We start from the raw sequence: 20,011 nt of genomic DNA, 5'->3' as shown, positions 1-20,011 counted from the left end.
ACATTAAAGTATAAAACATTAACATCAGTGTATCCTTGCAGTAAATAATAAATACATCAAGCTACTTCTACTTTCATGATTTTATCAATTCTCCAGGTCTGGATATTACTATTATTGTTTTGATTTTAACAGGCTTTATATGACCATAAAAAATTCAGGTACTGTCTAGTCAATAATTTTTTATGTGTCAGTGTCTTTATAATGTAATGTCTCTTAAGTACACATTTCCATGTCTGTATGGATGTTTCTTTATACATTTTCATACTGTAACCTTAGGTTAGGTTTCTATTCTATTCTATTTTATGTCTTTGTCTATTCTATTCTATTCTATTCTATTCTATTCTATTCTATTCTATTCTATTCTATTCTATTCTATTCTATTCTGTGACATAGACAATGTTTTTTCTATTCTATGTCTTTGTCTATTGTATATTATTCTATTCTTGGTTATTTTATTCTGTCTTTGTCTATTCTATTCTATTCTGTTATGTTTTATGTCTATTGTATTATATTATATTCTTGTTTACTCTTTTCTATGTCTTTGTCTATTCTATTCTATGTCTATTCTATGTCTATTGTATATTATTCTTTTCTTGTTTACTCTTTTCTATGTCTTTGTCTATTCTATTCTATTTTATGTCTTTGTCTATTCTATTCTGTTCTGTTCTATTCTATTCTATTCTATGTCTATTGTATATTATTCTATTCTTGTTTACTCTTTTCTATGTCTTTGTCTATTCTATTTTGTCTTTGTCTATTCTATTCTGTTCTATTCTATATTATTCTATTCTGTTCTATGTCTATTGTATATTATTCTTTTCTTGTTTACTCTTTTCTGTCTTTGTCTATTCTGTTCTATTTTATGTCTTTGTCTATTCTATTCTGTTCTATTCTATTCTATTCTATTCTATGTCTATTGTATATTATTCTATTCTTGTTTACTCTTTTCTATGTCTTTGTCTATTCTATTCTATTCTGTTCTATGTCTATTTTATATTATTCTATTCTTGTTTATTTTATTCTGTCTTTGTCTATTCTATTCTTATTTTATTCTATGTCTTTGTCTATTCTATGTCTTTGCATATTCTATCCTTATTAAACAGGTGTTTGTAAATGCAATATGCCCAAATAAGCATTAAAACAAAATACCAACAAAGCAGGTATTTTCACTTAATTTATTGGTGACTAATTTCTTTTCAGTTTTCATTTAACCTTCATACAATTATTTGAAAATCTATAAGACCCCCGAACAGTAAAAGATACATCTTAGGGGGTCATCTTCAAAAGAAAGCAAAACATTCAACAGAAGACAATACTGATAGTTTTCCTTTATACAGTTACCTTAACAATTAAGAGTAAACATTTTTACAATTGTATCCTTTGTTACAAGGACTGCCTCTTCAGTTTTATTCTGTATTGACATTTATGTGTAACTATTAATAGGCTTTTAAAGTCTAAGTGGCAAGCAGAACTCCTCCCAAGCTGTGAAATGTTTTCTTTGGACACTGGAAATGTGTGCAGAATTGTTGTTGTTGTTTTTTCTTAAATCATGTTCACATTTTAAACAGGATTTGTTAAACATTAAACATATCAATAGCAATAAATTCAGTTCTTCCAAGGAAATCAGCCAACCTAAATTCAGAGGCAAAAGTGTTTCTTGTAAGTTAAAGTGTCCATCATATATAATTACAGTAGCTCTTAAACAGCCATACAGACGAGAACAGCAGTAGACCATTCGGATGAGAAGGTCAGATCCTTTGGTCAATAATAAAAGCTGAAGATAGCAGACCTATCCTCAACCTAAACCCTATTCTACCATTGTCCTTTACAAAACATCCTTCATAAAGATCTGATCAACCAAACTAAACTTTTGTAGCAGAGAGAAAAACTGGACGTTAAGTGCCGAGTTTGCACAATCCAAACTAAAGAAACAAAATATTTAGATCAACATAATGTGTTATTCTTCATTTAAAAGTCTTGAATCTCGATCCTGGAAGTATCACTGGCCATTTCTTCACTTCACCAGTATCAAAATTCCAAAGTGAGATAATTATCCTTGTGCCAAATGAGAGAGATGTCCATCCATAACAAAACACTGGAATACAGGGAAAGACATCGCTCTTGTGGAAGACAAAATCAAACAGTATCTCACTTTCTTTTGTCCATAAAAATATATGAAGCAAAAAAACACATTCGTATTCAACAGAAAGAGCAAAGAATTGAAAACAAGGAATTACAGGTCCATATCCAGTGAGATTCCCTTCAGTGCTTAATGCCGAGATAAACAGGAACAGTTCATTTCATTTCCCGTTTCTTCTGTTCGCTGCAGCAATAATTGTCTTCATTTTCTTCACCTTCCCTTAAAAGTTTCACCTTTTTAACAAGTTAAATAATAAAGAATATCTTCTGTAAATAAAATAAACGGTTGCTCCAGTGAAATCTCATTTTAAAGAGAGTCTTCTGTACAAGAAATCAAAGTCTTTCTGAATAAATCCAGGATAGAAGAGGCAGACGGAGATATCCAGCAACTCAGCAGAAAATTGCACAGGACCAAAACATTACCCACAATGCAACACTGAAAGATTCATGAACCCATACACTCCCTCCAGTGGGTGTTATTCACTCGTGATCCTTTGCATTCTGCATCATGGTAATAAATAAGACACACGAGTGTACATTATATAACCAATATATAAACAAAATAAATCTGAGCTAAATCGCAATGACAAAACGCAAACAAATATTCACACATAAAACCCTCGGGTCAGCAAATGTCCCTCACATGGGCTGATGGTGTGATTGTTTATGTATTATGCACTGCTATTTAACTTAAAAACATTTACACTGCAAAACTTCATGAATGCGTGTGTATAAGCACGCGTGTAGACTGAAATTCAGTCGATGAATATCACTCATGTTATAACAACACACAGAAATGCAAAGAGAGGGATATGGTCCCTCAAACCCAAATATTGGGAAGTCACAAGAACCATCAAGGCCAATCACACACACACATGCACGCACACACAAATAAAATCATTTTTGTTATGTATGAAAGCGGTGTTGATCAACATAGTGAAATCTTTACATTCATTCCAGATCTGTGCAATTTTATCTCCAGTCTTTATAAGTTTATAAATCACTCTTCATCATTAGACATCATTGCTCTTTTTAATATTTGACCTCCAGGATGGAGGGGTTGGACTCCATGATGGCGACGATGATGCGGTCGATATAATCCTGCAGACGAAAGTTAATCTCCTCTTGTTTGTGAATTGCCTCCATCAACTGCACACACAAATAAGTCAACACAATTAATATTATGATCACTAAAAGCAGAAACGTACAAATTGTTGTACTGCTGTGTGTATTACAGACCTCTCCGCGAGAGACGTTGTTGATCTCGGCAGCGAGAGACTCGGAGAGAGACTCTGTAAACAGACTCTTTGCACCCTGGATACTCAGATTAATAATCTGACCGTTCAATTCGTCGTTCTGTTCCTTCAGACCACGATTATCCTGCAGACGGAACGAGCAAATAACTGTTACTATAATAACTGTTTAAACCTCGTTTACCTGTTTAAGTCTAAGTCTTTACCTGTTTAAGTCTAAGTCTTTACCTGTTTGAGTCTGCGTATCTCCTGCTCCAGCTCATTTTCTCTCATGTGTGTGTTGTACTCCTGCAGACCGTTGCTCGACGATCGGCCTCTTCTCGCCTCCGTCTCCAACTTAAACAGCTGCAGATGTTCCAGCTGCTTTCTCAAGTCCTCTATCAACTACACACAAACACACACATTAACACCGAACACAAACACACAACTACACACGTGATGCCAACACACAATCTCTCACCCCCTGCGTGCACTCCTTCTCTTTGTGATTGGTGTGACGTTCGTGACTCATTTTGTCAGACATTTTTTGTCGAGATTCAGATTCTTCGTTTAGTCGCTCACTTATGTCGTCCAACTCATCCTGGAGCTTCCTCTTCTCCTATAAAGGGAGATTTTTACACAGAGATCAAATATAAATGAGAGAGAGATATATAACACAACAAGCAATTATGAGCTTAAAGGAACATGTCAAACTCTTTGGACTTCATCTTATTCACCGTATCCCCCAGAGTTAGATAAGTCCATACATACGTTTCTCATCTCCGTGCATGCTGTAACTTTGTCTGATGCACCCACCGCTAGCCTAGCTTAGCACAAAGACTGGAAGTAAATGGCTCCAGCTAGCAAACTGCTCCCAATAAGGGCGAAGTGATTAGCGCAACTGCGTGAACTCTCTGCTCCTCAACATGGGGCTTCTAAAGTGCTGTGAGCAAATCACTCTGCCCAAGTACCAGTGCTTCACCTTCTGAGAATATAGTTCCCAGTATGTATACGGTTAAAAGATGGCTGTGTCTTGTTATTTGTACACGCTGTGACTATACAAATCACAATATATAAATAGGAAAACGTTATTTTGTTACTTATTGGGAGCAGTATGCTAGCTGGAGCCATTTACTTCCAGTCTTTGTGCTAAGCTAGGCTAGCGGTGGGTGCGACAGATAGGGTTACGGGTTGCATGGAGATGAAAAGGGTATGAATGGACTTATCTAATTCTGGGGGATACGGTGATTAAGCTAAAATCCCCAAAAGTCTGCGTGTTCCTTTAAAAGACGCCTAATACACACATCGCAGACATCTCGGCTAAGACAAGGCAAAAAAGCTTTACTTTAAATTCTAATGATTTTTGGCATAAAAACAATATTTTTTTTACCCATATAATGTATTGTTGGCTATTGCTACAAATATACTATATAATATATTATGTGACTTATGTGACAGTAAAGTGAATTTTCTCGATTCAGTGTAGATTTAACTAAATAAAACTTTTGACTTTGCTTCTACATAATCCATACTTTTGTGTGTGTGTGTGTGTGTGTGTGTGTGTGTGTGTGTGTGTGTGTGTGTGTCAGTGTGTGTTGTGTACCTCCTCTAGTCTCTCTATGTTGGCTCTCAGACAGGGAACGCACGACCTCAACTCGCTGTTCTCCTCATCCAACTGATGCAGTCTGAACTCACAAAAACACAAGTATCCAAAATTATATTTTCTTTCAGGGCAAAGCACACAATGATAACATTTAAACACAGAGAGAAAACACCATTCTGTTAACACAGCCGGATTTCATTAAAGTGCGTCTTGCAGGTTAACCACCACTGTCGATTAATGGGTACATAAATCACTCAAGATATGTGTATAATTTTTAACATGTCTCAAAAATGGTCTTAAAGACCACTTTTTTTACGTTTTTGGTATTAACGTTTTTTTTACGCAATTCTGCGATGACGTCACGTTGGGGAGAAGTGAAGGAAGCCTCAGCCAGAGCCATAGAGATAGATGAGACATTTATTGCTGTTTAATACTTACGTATACAATTTGGAAATCATATATACATCGTAGTAAATATATAATGTGTTATACTGCAAAGTTACCATGATAATTATTATTTATGATATCTGTGGAAATAAATAAAACTTCGCAAATCTGCTGATTTGATCCATTCATGTCCTGACCACCAGGCTAGAGATTTTTAAACATCCTTAATCCACACTTACTAGTCTATCAAATAATATCTCAAATATATTGTATTGTGAAATAAAAGAATGCTTTGTTATATTGTTTATGCGATAACGAATCACACGATCATTTTATACGCAGCAGTCAGCAGCTGCAGCACACTTGGATCCGACCGCATACATACTGTAATAAACAGGCGTTCGGCGGCTTTTTACATCACGACAGACTATGCCATTTGAGGAGGAACCGCTCATTGATCACCGTATTTTTATAAATCCTGTACATGTTTGGACCTGCCGAACAGGTTGAGCACTTTCATATACTTTGTTGAGCAGAGAGGCTGCACTTTGACCAGCGGGCTGCGGGAACCGGACGCATATCACGCCGCCAGACTGTGTTAACTCGAAATGTATAACTATTATCAGATCGACCCACCGAGAAAGTCCCGACTCTCTCGATTGCCATTCCGCTACTGGCTGTAAGAAAGCGAGTGCGTTTGGGTCGCTGGTCCCCGCGAACAGATGTGACGTGCCTCACTCAGCTTCCAGGATTAGAGACATGCTGCCAAAACCGTTTGTGCTGAAGATCGCATAAAGTTACACCCATTTCAGGCAGGATCATCCCCCTCAAGCCAGCATGCACGAGTATGTTAATTGTTTGTTTACTTTCTACACGAAGATATGCTAACGTTATGCTATCTGGCTGTCTGTCTGCCTATCTCTCTATACTAGCCTATCCATCTGTCTGTCTGTCTGTCTGTCTGTCTGTCTGTCTGTCTGTCTGTCTGTCTGTCTGTCTGTCTGTCTGTCTGTCTGTCTGTCTGTCTGTCTGTCTGTCTGTCTGTCTGTCTGTCTATCTATCTATCTATCTATCTATCTATCTATCTATAATCTGCGCTATCAGAACTGTACTTTACTCGTCTTTCTATAGTCATTCTCAATGCTCTCAATGCGGCTTTGGGAAATTCTCTCCCCAGCGTGACGTCATACAGTGCGTTGTGGGGGAAAGGAGAATCATTGCAAACCGCTGTACTTTTTCATACTTTTTCGGGTTTTGTGATACCCAACAACATAAAATACAATGGATAACACTTTAAATGTTTATTATCAACAAGCAAATTGCACAAATTCGTTGAAAAATTTTACCTGCAAATCGCCCTTTAAACATTGAGCCAAGTGAGAAAAATGAGAGATTCAGCGTCAAACTGTACATCTGCTCTCCTCCAGTAGAAAGCAACACAGATCAAGATATTAAAGTTCACCTAACATGAGAAATTCACTTTGATATGTTGTTTAAACATAATTTTGTGACACCTGTGTGTGTACACAACCACCCTGTAATGATAAAAATTTGCCCACTCCTTTTGTTTAAATACCCGTAACACCTCAAGCGGTAGAGGCGGCAAAAATGCGCTATTTGTGCGTAGTTGGACACTTGAACATTTGAGTTTACTCGATTCATTCGCGCGTGAAAGCCGCACGTGAAATTCGAGCGTCATGGGAGGGGCTTCTGCAACTCCGCTCGCTTCCTGTAATCACGTCACTATTACAGCAAGGTCCTGATTGGTTAACGCGGCGCGGAAATCGCCGCAGGATGCCTAATCGCTTCTTTGCAATGACTTAACATGTAAATCACTCGCACTTGCCGCCTCTACCGGATCTGGTGTAAACCCTGCATTACGGGACGAGCTGTTGGCATTTTCTGAGCAAAGTGATGTCATTTTGCACAGGCCCCGCCCACAACCATCCATAGGGCCGTAAAAAAGATGAACGACGCCCGTTTGCTCTCTTCAATTGGTGAAAAGTGAAAATATTGTGTAATTAAATTGTTTAGTTGGTCTCAAGTCCCATTGAATAATATGAGGGAGGCGGGGTTTATGACCTATACTAGGACCAGTCACTGGGGGGCGATCGAGACGTTTTGGCTTCACTTTTCAGGGCTTGTGCGGCACGCTTGCACAGGCCAAAGCCAGGTCATAATTTCCATTTTAAATCTTCTTTACATAATTCATTACCACACATTCATTATAAACTAAGTAAGTAAGGTGATTGTCTTATTAAAACACTCTTATTGTGTATATTTTGGGAAGCAGCAGCTCATTTGCATTTAAAGAGACACACACAAACAGCACTTTTTCCTGAACACCCAAAACATTTCGCAGGCACATTCTGGGGACACCCAAGCCTTATATTACATCTGGAAAAATTGCCATTTTAGGTGACCTCTAAATCTCTTCTTAAATCTCAATCTGACAGTGCATCTTGTACATGATCATCTTGCACATTAACACATTTAGGAAAGAAATATGATGCCCCTGTCTCTCTTTAATGTCCTAATAGTTAAGAGACATTGCCTAAAATATACTTGCCAATAAAATTAGACACCTCTTTGTTTAATAGTAAGCAGTAAACAGCCCTGGATATGTCCCAGACAATTAAATCAAGTATATGTATAAGTGATGTCTTCACACTGACCTGGCCTGAAGGTTCTCGATCTCAAGATCTCTCTCTCGCTGTAGTTTGGTAAGAGCGTCTCTGTGTTTGCGAGTGAGCGCGAGCGTGTTCTCCTCCGAGCGGAGCTCCTGTTCCTTCAACTGCTCCTCCAAAGCGTTCGCTCGGTGAACCAGAGTCAGATTCTCCTGCCGCAGACGAGCGATCTGCTCCTCGCTCTCCGACGAATCCGTCTCGAGTTCACACACGCGCTTCTCCAGCAGTAACACCTGCCATACACACAAAAGATTTTGATATGAGTCAGGTGTAACAGTAAGTGAACCGTTTATCATTTGGGGCACGATTTGTTTGATTCTCTACCTTGTCCGTGATGTCCCGATCCGCGAGGTCCAAAATATCTTGATTCAGATCGCCCATAACATCCAGATTGGTGGACTGCTGCAGGTGTCTGAAAAATACGCACAAAAATTCAGCGGCCACGCATGGTGTGTTTAAAACAGAAGCTTGATAAATTGAGAGAGAAGTTTCTCACCTCGCTGCTTTTTTACTGGACAGCCTCTTACTGGAACTAAAAATGAAAGAACAAACAGGAAAGAGTCAGGAAGAGAGAGGAATGAGAGGAAAAACTCGCTCTCCATCCGTGACCCGTGAACCACAGGTCAAAAAACATCCAGAAGATGGAGGAGCTCGACTCTGAATCAATGCTTTCCTTTCAAAGCTGATGACCTCACAGCCGATGGAAATAAACACGTTATTTTAACTGAGGTGTAACAAGGGTGTGTGAAAGGAGATGTTGTACTACTTAGTTCCCATTACAGAAACTCCCTCGTCCGTCTTATTCACAACTGTTAAATACAGCCAGTCGAAGTCAGAAAACTAAGCTCTTGTCTGCGTTTCCTACTGCTGGAGAATCCAAGAAGAACCATTAAATATAATTCACTTGTGTTACAACACTAGCCTGTTTAAATTAGCATTATATGACACATTATACACAGAGTTACACGGTTACATTATTGATATTAACTTCACAAACACGCTTTTGTGCATGCATCAAACACACACACAAACACAAACACAAAAGCAACTATAGCAGATGGTTTGCGTTCACCACGACACAAATATTCCTCATATACAAACACTATACGGCAAAACCAACAGCCTTCCTGATTTTGTCAACTCAAATGTTCTTGGATCAACATTACAATCGACCAACAAGACTCAAGGGATGAGTTTATAGTTAATGTGAAGTTTAGGCTTACAACCAGGGTCTGATTTTAGAGATACGCTATTAGGGTTTGGGGTAGAGAAAGATTTTTAACTTGTTGACCCAAGAACATCCTTCATCTGGTAAAATCAAGTCTAGGAAAACCAACACAGGCCATGTCACACTGTAGAAATCTCTGCATGTTAATAAAACACACAATGCAGGCAGTGAAATGTGTGTGTGTGTGTGTGTGTGTGTGTGTGTGTGCAGAACACGCAGGGAAACTCATGGCGTGTTACCTATTCATCTCTAGTAGCTGCAGACGTGTGGACAGATCCTCCAGACGGCTGATCTGCTTATGACAGTGAGTGCAGAAAAACTCCAGTGCTTCAGACTGAAGGAAGCTCTGAAAACTAGCAGGAAAAGACCTGGGGCTGAGGAGAAGAGTGGAGACGAGGAGAAATGAGGAGAAGAGCGGAGACGTGACGAGTAATTAGGAAGAGAGTAAAGACGTGAGAAAAGAGAGACGTGATGAGAAAGGAGGAGAAGAGATGAGACGTGATGAGAAAAAAGTAGGAGAGTAGAGACGTGACGAGAAAAGAAGAGAGGAGAAAAGAGACGTGAAGAGAAAAAGAAGAAGAATAGTAGAGATGTGAGGAGAAATGAGATGAGTGGAAAGTGAGGAGAAAGGAGGAGTAGAGATGAGACGTAATGAGAAAAAAGTAGGAGAGTAGAGACGTGAGGAGGAAAGAAAAGAAGTGAGGAGAAAAGAGGAGACGTGAAGAGAAAAAGAAGAATAGTAGAGACGTGAAAAGAAATGAGATGAGTGGAAAGTGAGGAGAAATGAGGGGTAAAGATGAGACGTGATGAGAAATGAGGAGGAGAGTGGAGACGTGACGAGTAATTAGATGAGAGTAAAGACGTGAGAAGAAAAGATAGACGTGATGAGAAAAAAGTAGGAGAGTACAGACGTGAGGAGAAAAGAAAAAAGTGAGGAGAAAAAAGGAGACGTGAAGAGAAAAAGAAGAATAGTAGAAACGTGAGGAGAAATGAGATGAGTGGAGCCGTGAGGAGAAATGAGGAGGAGAGTAGAGACGTGAGGAGAAAAGAAAAGAAGTGAGTGGAAAGTGAGGAGAAATGAGGAGTAGAGTGGAGCCGTGAGGAGAAATGAGGTGGAGAGTGGAGACGTGAACAGTAATTAGATGAGAGTAAAGACGTGAGAAGAAAAGATAGACGTGATGAGAAAAAAGTAGGAGAGTACAGACGTGAGGAGAAAAGAAAAAAGTGAGGAGAAAAAAGATGAAGAGAAAAAGAAGAATAGTAGAGACGCGAGGAGAAATGAGGAGGAGAGTGGAGACGTGACGAGTAATTAGATGAGAGTAAAGACGTGAGAAGAAAAGATAGACGTGATGAGAAAAAAGTAGGAGAGTACAGACGTGAGGAGAAAAGAAAAAAGTGAGGAGAAAAAAGGAGACGTGAAGAGAAAAATAAGAATAGTAGAGACGTGAGGAGAAATGAGATGAGTGAAAAGTGAGGAGAAATGAGGAGTAGAGTGGAGCCGTGAGGAGAAATGAGGAGGAGAGTGGAGCCGTGAGGAGAAATTAGATGAGAGTAAAGACGTGAGAAGAAAAGAGGAGACGTGAGAAGAAAAGAGAGACGCAATGAGAAAAAAGTAGGAGAGTACAGACGTGAGGAGAAAAGAAAAGAAGTGAGGAGAAAAAAGGAGACGTGAAGAGAAAAAGAAGAATAGTAGAGAAGTGAGGAGAAATGAGATGAGTGGAAAGTGAGGAGAAATGAGGAGTAGAGTGGAGCCGTCAGGAGAATTGTGCAGGAAAGTAGAGATGTGAGGAGAAGTGAGGAGAAATGAGCAGAAGAGGATAGAGAAGAGTGAGACATGAGGAAAAATAAGCAGGAGAGTAGAGACGTGAGGAGAAAAGAAAAGAAGTGAGGAAAAAGAGGAGAAAAATGGAGATGTGAGGACAAATGAGCAGAAGAGTAGAGATGTGAGGAGAAATGAGGAGAAGAGTGGAAACATGAGGAGAAATAAGAAGAAGTGAGAAGAAATGAAGAGAAGAATGGAGACGTGAGGATAAATGAGCAGGAGAGTGGAAATGTGAGGAGGAGAGTGGAGCCATGAGGAGAATTGTGCAGGAAAGTAGAGACGTGAGGAGAAATAAAGAGAAGTGAGAAGAAAAGAGGAGCAGAATGGAGACGTGAATAGAAAAAAAAGAGTGGAGACGTGAGGACAAATGAGCAGGAGAGTGGAGACATGTGGAGAAATGAGGAGGACAGTGGAGCCGTGAGGAGAAATGAGGAGGACAGTGGAGCCGTGAGGAGAAGGAAGGAGGAGAGTGGAGCCGTGAGGAGAAATGTGCAGGAAAGTAGAGACGTGAGAAGAAATAAGGAGAAAAGTGGAGACGTGAGAAAAAATGAGGAGGACAGTGGAAATGTAATGAGAAAAGAGGAGAAGAATAGAGACGTGAAGAGAAAAGAAGAGTGAAGACATGAGGACAAATGAGCAGGAGAGTAGAGAAGTGTGGAGAAATGAGGAGGACAGTGGAGCCATTAGGAGAAATGAGGAGGACAGTGGAGACATGAGGAGAAGTAAGGACAAGAGTGGAGATGTAAAAAGAAATGAGGAGAAGAGTGGAGACGTTTGGAGAAACAAGTACAAAAGTGGAGAGGTGAGGAGAAACGAGGACGTGAGTGGAGAAGTGAGGAGAACAGTTTAAAAATGAGGAGAAACGCAATGTAGATTCATGTAAAGTGTTTGAGTGTTAACATAAGGAGGGGGGAGGAAAGAGAGAAAAACACGAGGAACATTTCATTGAGTTGGTGAAGGTCAGAGGAAGAGATCTACACAGAGGTGAATAATACAGTACAGGAGCAGTGTGTGTCTATAGTGAGTCTCTGTCTGTGTTCATGTTGTGTTTTCATGTTCTTCTCTCTTGTGAGTTTGACAACCAGCACTTTAGTTAAACAATAACCATAATGACTCAACCTTTACCCAGTTTAAAAAGTTATCTCATGAAATACAGAGCGCGATCTGTCTGACCAGTTATCTAAATGCTGTCATATGACTATCCATACACCTGCTCTAAAGCTATTAGGGGTGGCACGGTTCACAAAACCCTCGGTTCGGTTCGTATCACGGTTCTATGGTCACGGTTCACGGTTCAGTACGGTTCTTGTTGTTATTTTTTCTTTACATTTTTAACACTCCAGAAATGTATTATCTTATTAATGTATTAATTATCCATAATTTAGGATACAGTATTAAAAAAAGTTATATCATGTAATCATGCACAAACTGAATTTGACTTTAAGCACATTGGACCATCTCTGAGGAAAGCCAGATGAGATTTTGATAGAGCAAGAGGGAAGACATTGATGATTTCAACATGCTTTTCATTTAATTGGCAAAAAAGAGAATGTGTATTGCCATCTACATGAACTTTATGTGCATTTTTAGCACACAAAGATAACTTGCATTTATTAAAATGCCAACTTCAGTGTAGCTCTTAGATTTATCATTGAGAGGCTGCTTTAATACAGAGAGTTTATGTGGACGAGAGAGAAACATAACCTTTGCACCTGTAATATTAAAATCTCTTTAAGTCTCTTTTGTCCACTTTTGACCACTTCTGATTACTTTGAGGGGCAATTTCTGAAATAAGATCGCGCAACTTTCACACGCTAGCAAAATGAAACTACGCGGAAATCAGCCGCTTTAATTTTATCAATGAAAGGCTAAAAATAGCGCTGAATATGAAAAGACGTAAACCATTGTTGTCAGTACCTCAGATTAGATAAATGGTCGGAGAGAAGGCGATCTCCTGTGGCTGTTAGAGCACATTCAACCCATAGACTGCAGTTCTATCTATTGTTTTATTTCCGCTGTCATCATAAGTAACATGAAATAAAAATATGTTTCCACACACCAAACTTATACGACGCTGGCGCATCCTCCAACTGCGGGCAGACTTCCTTTTCTCTCCCACTTGCCATTTCTACACGTAACATAACCTGCAGTACTTAATACTCCAAACCAGTCACCTCTTCTTTCGCGCGAAAGGGAAACACGCCATCTGAGGTCACATACAGGGCATGAGACTACATTGCGCATGCCATGAACCGTTGAACCGTGCGGTACACACGCGCTCCGAACCGAGACAAGCGAACCGAACGGTTCGGATTTTTTTCATGGACCGTGCCACCCCTAAAAGCTATCTCACATAAAATACACAAGATAAAAACTAACCTATAATATCTCAAGTATAATAATAACATCACCACCTCACAAACATCCACACAAATGTTTCTTTATCATCCACACTGTTTCTATTGACCTGAGACTTGGAGAAATCTATTATTTGTAGGTATTGAAAGTTTATTGTGTGTTACCTAGGTGTCAGCAGCATCAGTGGGCGGGGCAGTGGACTGTCTGGGTGTGGGCGTGACTCTGCATCTCCCTCCTCTTCCAGAGCCTCCCGTCCTTCCTCCTGATCGGCCAGCAGCAGGTCTGATGCGTTGTTACTCTCACCGAAATCCTCAAAGTGCTCCTCTTCGCCTCCAATCACAGCCATCATACTGTGGCCATTTAAATCAGAGCCCAGTGTGAACCTATCAGAAAAACATCACATATACTGTGTTAAGAGTATGTGAACGCTACAGTAAGTACAAGATATTCAAAGAGACTTACATTTTCTTGTTAATGTAATTGAAACTGTAAATAAATTTGTTGTTGTACTCAAATCAGGGTTCCCACACCTTAGTTAACTTTAAATTCAAGGACCTTTCAAGGACTTTCCAGGTCCAATACCCTCAAATTCAAGGACTAAATGTGGGGACACATTTCAAGTGAGAGCAAGGTTACATGGTGTTACCCTTTAAGATACATTGTTACAGTTCCCTTTCGAGGGAACTCGCGCTGCGTCACTGCGGTGACACTTTGGGGACGCCTCCAGGGGTAAGTGCGTCTGAACGTGTATATCAAATTCAACCAATGGTAAGGCTTAACGACAAAGACAGGGTGACGCGGGAACCAGAAGTATATCGCTATCTGAAATATTGCCAAAGACGGCGTTACAGGGATGCAGGAAGTATGGCAAGGGAGACGCAGCGTCTCGTTCCCTTCTCAGGGAACAACAGTTACATACGTAACCCGAGACGTTTTCATGTGTCAAACACAACTATGCAAAAAAGCATTTTGGTATGAATCAACATTCGTATACAGAAGATATAAGCATTTAAAGTAAACAGTTTAGCACGTGTGCTTACAAAGTTTAGAATTTTATGATATTATCCTAAATTACTTACTAAAGGGAGTAATATGGATTTTTTTCCCAGAAAACTTCTTGCATAAAATAGATTCAAGCACTTTCAATGACCTGTCTCTATGTATGTATATTTTCAAAAACTTCCCAGGGCCTTGAAATTTCCCCCCAGATTCACAAACTTTCAAGGACCTGTGGGAACCCTGTATATGTATTTGGATTTGAATAAAGTCGCGTTACCGCTTTAAGACATTTTTAAATAAAACAATGCCCCTCCATCTTCTTCTTCGTTGGATAACTCCTCTCCCGTGATCACGAGATAGCAAGCGTCCACCGAATGAACACTTCGGGATATTGCTGGAAGTAGTAGGTCATCTGGGTACTTCTCACTTACTGTTTGTTTGATATCATGAATTCGGACATTCTCCTCGCTTACTGCTTTTTTGCCTACTATATAGTATGAACGTAGGCAGTTTCGGACGCAAACTCTGGTTGATTGGTGAACTTGTTGACCCCATGCTGTACTATCAAGTTAACATTTATGATTTTTGACTTTTTTTAAACATAAACAGAAAAAACTAATACAAAGAAAATCTCAAACATGTACACGATCACGCACAACATGTAACAAAAATGTAAACTATTACTGATAAACTTTCTTGCACTACATTTCTACTCATTTTATATCCCACAAATTCATATATATATAAAAAAACGTACCCCCCCTCAGAGTAACATTGTGGTTGGCTGCGCATAGCACACGTGAAGACAGTAATCGCATCTTCAAGCGATTCGTTCTGTCTTTAGAGACTCTTAGCAACTGGGGCACACAGCGTGACACAAACCAAACTACCTCGCTCGACAACAAAATGCTAATGACTCCAAATACATTAGCCTTTAACGGTCATTTAATAGTTAAAAGAGGCTTACATAAGATTATACATTTGTGCTCCTGTGACTTACAGAGTTCAATCTCTAAACATTTCAGACAGACATCTGTGACCAGTAAACCTGAATCAAGGACCAAATCTCTGTATGAGCAAAGCTATAAATGTTCACAAAGCGTACAGAGATATGTGTGTGTGTCCATAACCGAGAGGCAGAACCTTAATCTGATTTAAAGCTTAGTAACAGAGACCGAGTGTGTGTGTGCATGTGTGTTTTTAAGAACATGCATTTGTTAAATCTGATTAATCACCGTATGTATGAACATATGTTCAATCTAACACAGAAAATCACCTATAAACAAATACACAAACCCGACTGATACTCCTACATCTTATCAACCTTACAGCAATCACCACAACATTCAGCGGAGGTTATGTCATGCAAAATATACGACAGAGGAACTCACAGCACCAGACAAATATCTGCAAGTTATTATTTAAAGATTATTTCCTGAAAACTTTTGGTGTGACTTTTAGCGAGGTCAGCATTGGTGAGACGGCGTGACCCTGACATGCTAAATAAAGAAAAGAGACACAAGGACACAGAGAATATTGAATTAAACTCAATATCTGCATTTCCATTACCCTTAAATTGCGCAAATTGAGATTGCGGATTAAAAATACGGCCAATAAAAATAAGGCAATATCGCAAACACTCCCATATATGGCAAAAAAAAAGTGTACGCTCGCATGGGGTGGTTTTTCAGGCAATTCGGAAGATGTGTATTTCACAAAACGGAAACAGTTTATTCACATTTTCAGGTCACCTGATGCAAGTACGTCACATAATTATTATTTGAAGATAACACAGTATGTGCTTAAACCTCCCAGAAACACCTCAATACGTGTCTGCTCCCAAATATAAAAGTAATAATGTTTGGATGACACTCCTACATCTCTTTTGGTTTAAAATAATACCTAGTGCGGTGGATGTGAAATTAGTAAACATACCAACATCAGTCGACGTGATGTTTGCAATGACTTATCGCAAGAAGAAAAACTATGTTTCAGTCGCACACCAACGATTAATGAAAACGCCGTCATTTCTTATTGGCAACATAATAAAATAACGCAAATTTTGTGCAAATCTGCAATGGAAACGCAGCTAATGACCAAGTTAGAGAGAAAAAGACCATTGAGGAGAAGTGATGAATAAACTCTGGATGGCAGGAAGACAGAAAGTGCAAACTCCACATTTCCTTGAATCAGGAGACAGGAAAATAAAAACTGACACTGATAACACAAATACACACAGACAGGAAACAGGAACACCTCAGTCAGCTGAGAATAATAAGAATCACCAGTCAGCAGACACACACACACACACACACACACACACACACACACACACACACACACACACACACACACACACACACACACACACACACACACACACACACACACAACACAACTACAATTAAAACAACATCACCCTGCAGAATTTGGTACAAATATAATATGACATGAAAAACACCCATATATTTATCTAAGTTCGTACTGTCCCAGTTTTTTGGTGTTAGAAGCTAAATGGCAGGAAATGTAAGAGATGGATTCACAGAGATCTCATTGTGCTGAGTAGTGTGATATTGTATCAAAGTTATTGTTTTATGTGAGATTACCGACATAAGACAACACTTTAACAACTTGCTGATACATTCAAGGCTATTAAACGTTCAAGGTTTATGAGTTTTGAACTGATTCATGGAATCAAACCCTTTGAACTGATTCACAAATAAATATATTACATTTATTAACACTTTGGATAGTTTACCCAAAATGTTTAATTACCCTATGACTTGCTCACCCTCGGTGTATATGATTATCTTTTTTCAAATTAACAAAATCACAGTTACATTAAAAAGTGTCCTGGCTGTTCCAAGCTTTATAATGGTAGTAAATGGTGCTTCTGGTTTGAAGCCCCAAAAAGTCCATCCATCTCTCACACAAGTGATCCACACGGCTACATGGGATTAATTAAGGCCTTGTGAGGGTTATCGATGCGATTTTGTTAAAAATATCAATATATAAAACTTTACAAACTAAAATAACTAGCTTCCGGTAACGGCTGACATGCGTTCACGAGAGTACTGTATGAGACGTAGTGGTGTAGTAACTACGACGTATGCTACTTTTTAAATATAAAATTTTAAATATTGATATTTTTCTTAAAAAAAAAAAAGAAAACGTATTGATTGGCAGACCAAAACTTTATTAACCCACTTGCACCATATGGATTACTTGTGTAACGGATAGATTGACTTTTATGGGCTTCAAAATCAAAAGCACCATTTACTACCATTATCAAGCTTGGAACAGCCAGGACATTTTTGTTTGTGTTCATCTAAAAAAAGGTAATCATATACATTAAGAGTGTCCTTAGGGTTAGAAATCATGGCGTAATTTTTATTTTTGGGGTGAACTATTCCTTTAACAATAACTGTTTTATACGACTGAAAATTTATTGAGTGTATTAAATATAAATAATAATCCGAAAACGCATAGGGTCATGTAAACGCGTAAAACAGTTTTCATGTCCATAAACGCCTTAAGCAAAAACCCACCGGTACAGGTAGTTTTTTGCTAATTTCTTTGATTTCGTGTGTTGCATGTAAACACCTTAACCAGCTTTCTTGCAGCTTTTTGTTCATATGCGCATGTCTTCAGGTGTAAAAGATAAAGGTCACAAGCGTAAATAAGGGCAAAGAAACGCATAAGTCTCTGCTCGACTAAAGCAGTTGGTAGAAACTGCAAAAATCTCATGTTACATGTTAAAGGTCATGTTACATTTACAGGTTCTGCAGACATGAGAAGAGACACAACATAGCTAAAGACAAATTTTGAAGTCAATGCCTGAGAGAACTACAAATCCCATGTAAACGCAGTTGTCTGCATAGCCGGTCTATTGATTTGCATGTAATAAGCAAATTTTTGATAGTTAACTGCTTATTCTGTGCATGTAAACGCACTCTATGAGAAGTACTACTCAAACTTTTCTGTGTTACCTGTTGCGTTCATCTCCATCCGTGAGTGTGTTTTCAATGCCGCTGTCCGTCTCCACGTCCTCGTGAAGTTCTGGATGAACCAGAGCTGTCGTATCTTCATCCGTGAAGGTTTCACACTCACTGTAGGCGCTCTCTGATCCGAGATAGGCACTGTCAGAGACCTCCGCCTGCTACAAACATACACAAACAGGTTAAAAATACAGTGACGGCAGACAGACTCACGAATGCATTTCATGCAGACATAAACAACACACCCTAAATGCACTTATTTAAAGCACCATTCCACCTGTTCCCACTTTCGCATCAAGTTCATGTTGGTGCATATAGCACATTTACTTCCACAAACGTCTTTTATGTTCCATGCAGAGGAGTCAAACTGGTTTTGATGGTCAGTATAAGGGCGAGTAAACAATGACAGTGTTGTTGTTTTTGGATAAAGTACAAGTTTATCTGACAGATAACTGCAGTAATGTGAAAACATGTCTGCTGTTCCTAACAAACTAATATGTTGCTTTGTTTTTATGGAGACACTTCTCATCTAATGCCCCATTCGACCCAATCCCATTATTTTAATGGAGAGCTGGCCATATACAGCAGCACAAGCAAAAGTGACCATTTCTGACCGGATGGGGCGTATCCAATGATGCACCAAAGTTGATAAACCTACCAATGGGAAAAAAATGGCACTACTTTATTTAAAGTGGACGGAGTGCGAGCCTTAAAGGAATATTCCATTTTCTTAAAAGAAAAATCCAGATAATTTACTCACCACCATGTCATCCAAAATTTTGATGTCTTTATTTGTTTAGTCGAGAAGAAAATGTTTTTTGAGGAAAACATTGCAGGATTTTTCTCATTTTAATGGACTTTAATAGAGCCCAACAATTAACACTTAACTCAACACGTAACAGTTTTTTTCAACGGAGTTTCAAAGGTCTATAAACGATCCCAAACGAGCTATAAGGGTCTTATCTAGCAAAACGATTGTCATTTTTGACAATAAAAATAACAAATATACCCTTTAAAGCACAACTTCTCGTCTAAATACGGTCCAGCGCGACCTAGCGTAAATGCGTAGTGACGTAGGGAGGTCACATGTTACATATATAAAACGCACATTTGCGGACCATAGTAAACAATAAACTGACACAAAGACATTAATTAGTATCAGTTGACATACAACAACGTAGGAACGGTCCTCGTTCTCAACACTTGTAAACACTGGGGCGGAGTTTCACGTTCGTCCTCTGTGACCTCTTGACGTCATGACGTATTGCGTGGGGTCACGTTTGGTGCATCACGACCGGATTTAAACGAGAAGTTGTGCTTTGAAAGTGTATATTTGTTATTTTTATTGTCAAAAATGACAATCGTTTTGCTAGATAAGACCCTTATAGCTCGTTTGGGATCGTTTATAGTCTTTTGAAACTCCGTTGAAAAAAACTGTTACGTGTTGAGTTAAGTGTTAATTGTTGGGCTCTATTAAAGTCCATTAAAATGAGAAAAATCCTGCAATGTTTTCCTCAAAAAACATAATTTCTTCTGGACTGAACAAAGAAAGACATCA

General features: G+C 38.9%; 1 protein-coding gene across 3 annotated transcripts in view; it reads right to left on the bottom strand.

Annotated features, from left to right (window-relative positions):
• Positions 1 to 1,164: 1,164 nt before the first annotated feature.
• Positions 1,165 to 20,011, bottom strand: part of rab11fip3 (RAB11 family interacting protein 3 (class II)) — a 33,635-nt gene continuing 14,788 nt past the window's right edge. Inside the window, exons 4-14 of one of the 3 annotated variants that reach the window (XM_065258784.2) lie at positions 18,445 to 18,614; positions 13,621 to 13,839; positions 9,516 to 9,650; positions 8,545 to 8,580; positions 8,373 to 8,460; positions 8,037 to 8,281; positions 4,975 to 5,056; positions 3,853 to 3,990; positions 3,621 to 3,776; positions 3,379 to 3,519; positions 1,165 to 3,288 (exon numbers count right to left, since the gene is read on the bottom strand). In XM_065258784.2, coding sequence (XP_065114856.1) covers positions 3,172 to 3,288; positions 3,379 to 3,519; positions 3,621 to 3,776; positions 3,853 to 3,990; positions 4,975 to 5,056; positions 8,037 to 8,281; positions 8,373 to 8,460; positions 8,545 to 8,580; positions 9,516 to 9,650; positions 13,621 to 13,839; positions 18,445 to 18,614 — 1,527 coding nt within the window. In that variant the 3' untranslated portion in view covers positions 1,165 to 3,171. The remainder of the gene's footprint in view (positions 3,289 to 3,378; positions 3,520 to 3,620; positions 3,777 to 3,852; positions 3,991 to 4,974; positions 5,057 to 8,036; positions 8,282 to 8,372; positions 8,461 to 8,544; positions 8,581 to 9,515; positions 9,651 to 13,620; positions 13,840 to 18,444; positions 18,615 to 20,011) is intronic. The other 2 variants (XM_065258786.2, XM_065258787.2) reach the window with 2 other exon arrangements.

The sequence above is a fragment of the Paramisgurnus dabryanus genome, chromosome 22 (assembly GCF_030506205.2).
Source record: "Paramisgurnus dabryanus chromosome 22, PD_genome_1.1, whole genome shotgun sequence".
NCBI classification, from domain to species: domain Eukaryota; kingdom Metazoa; phylum Chordata; class Actinopteri; order Cypriniformes; family Cobitidae; genus Paramisgurnus; species Paramisgurnus dabryanus.
The sequence above is the reverse complement of the archived record's forward strand: the minus strand, read 5'-3'. Positions and strand labels throughout refer to the sequence as shown.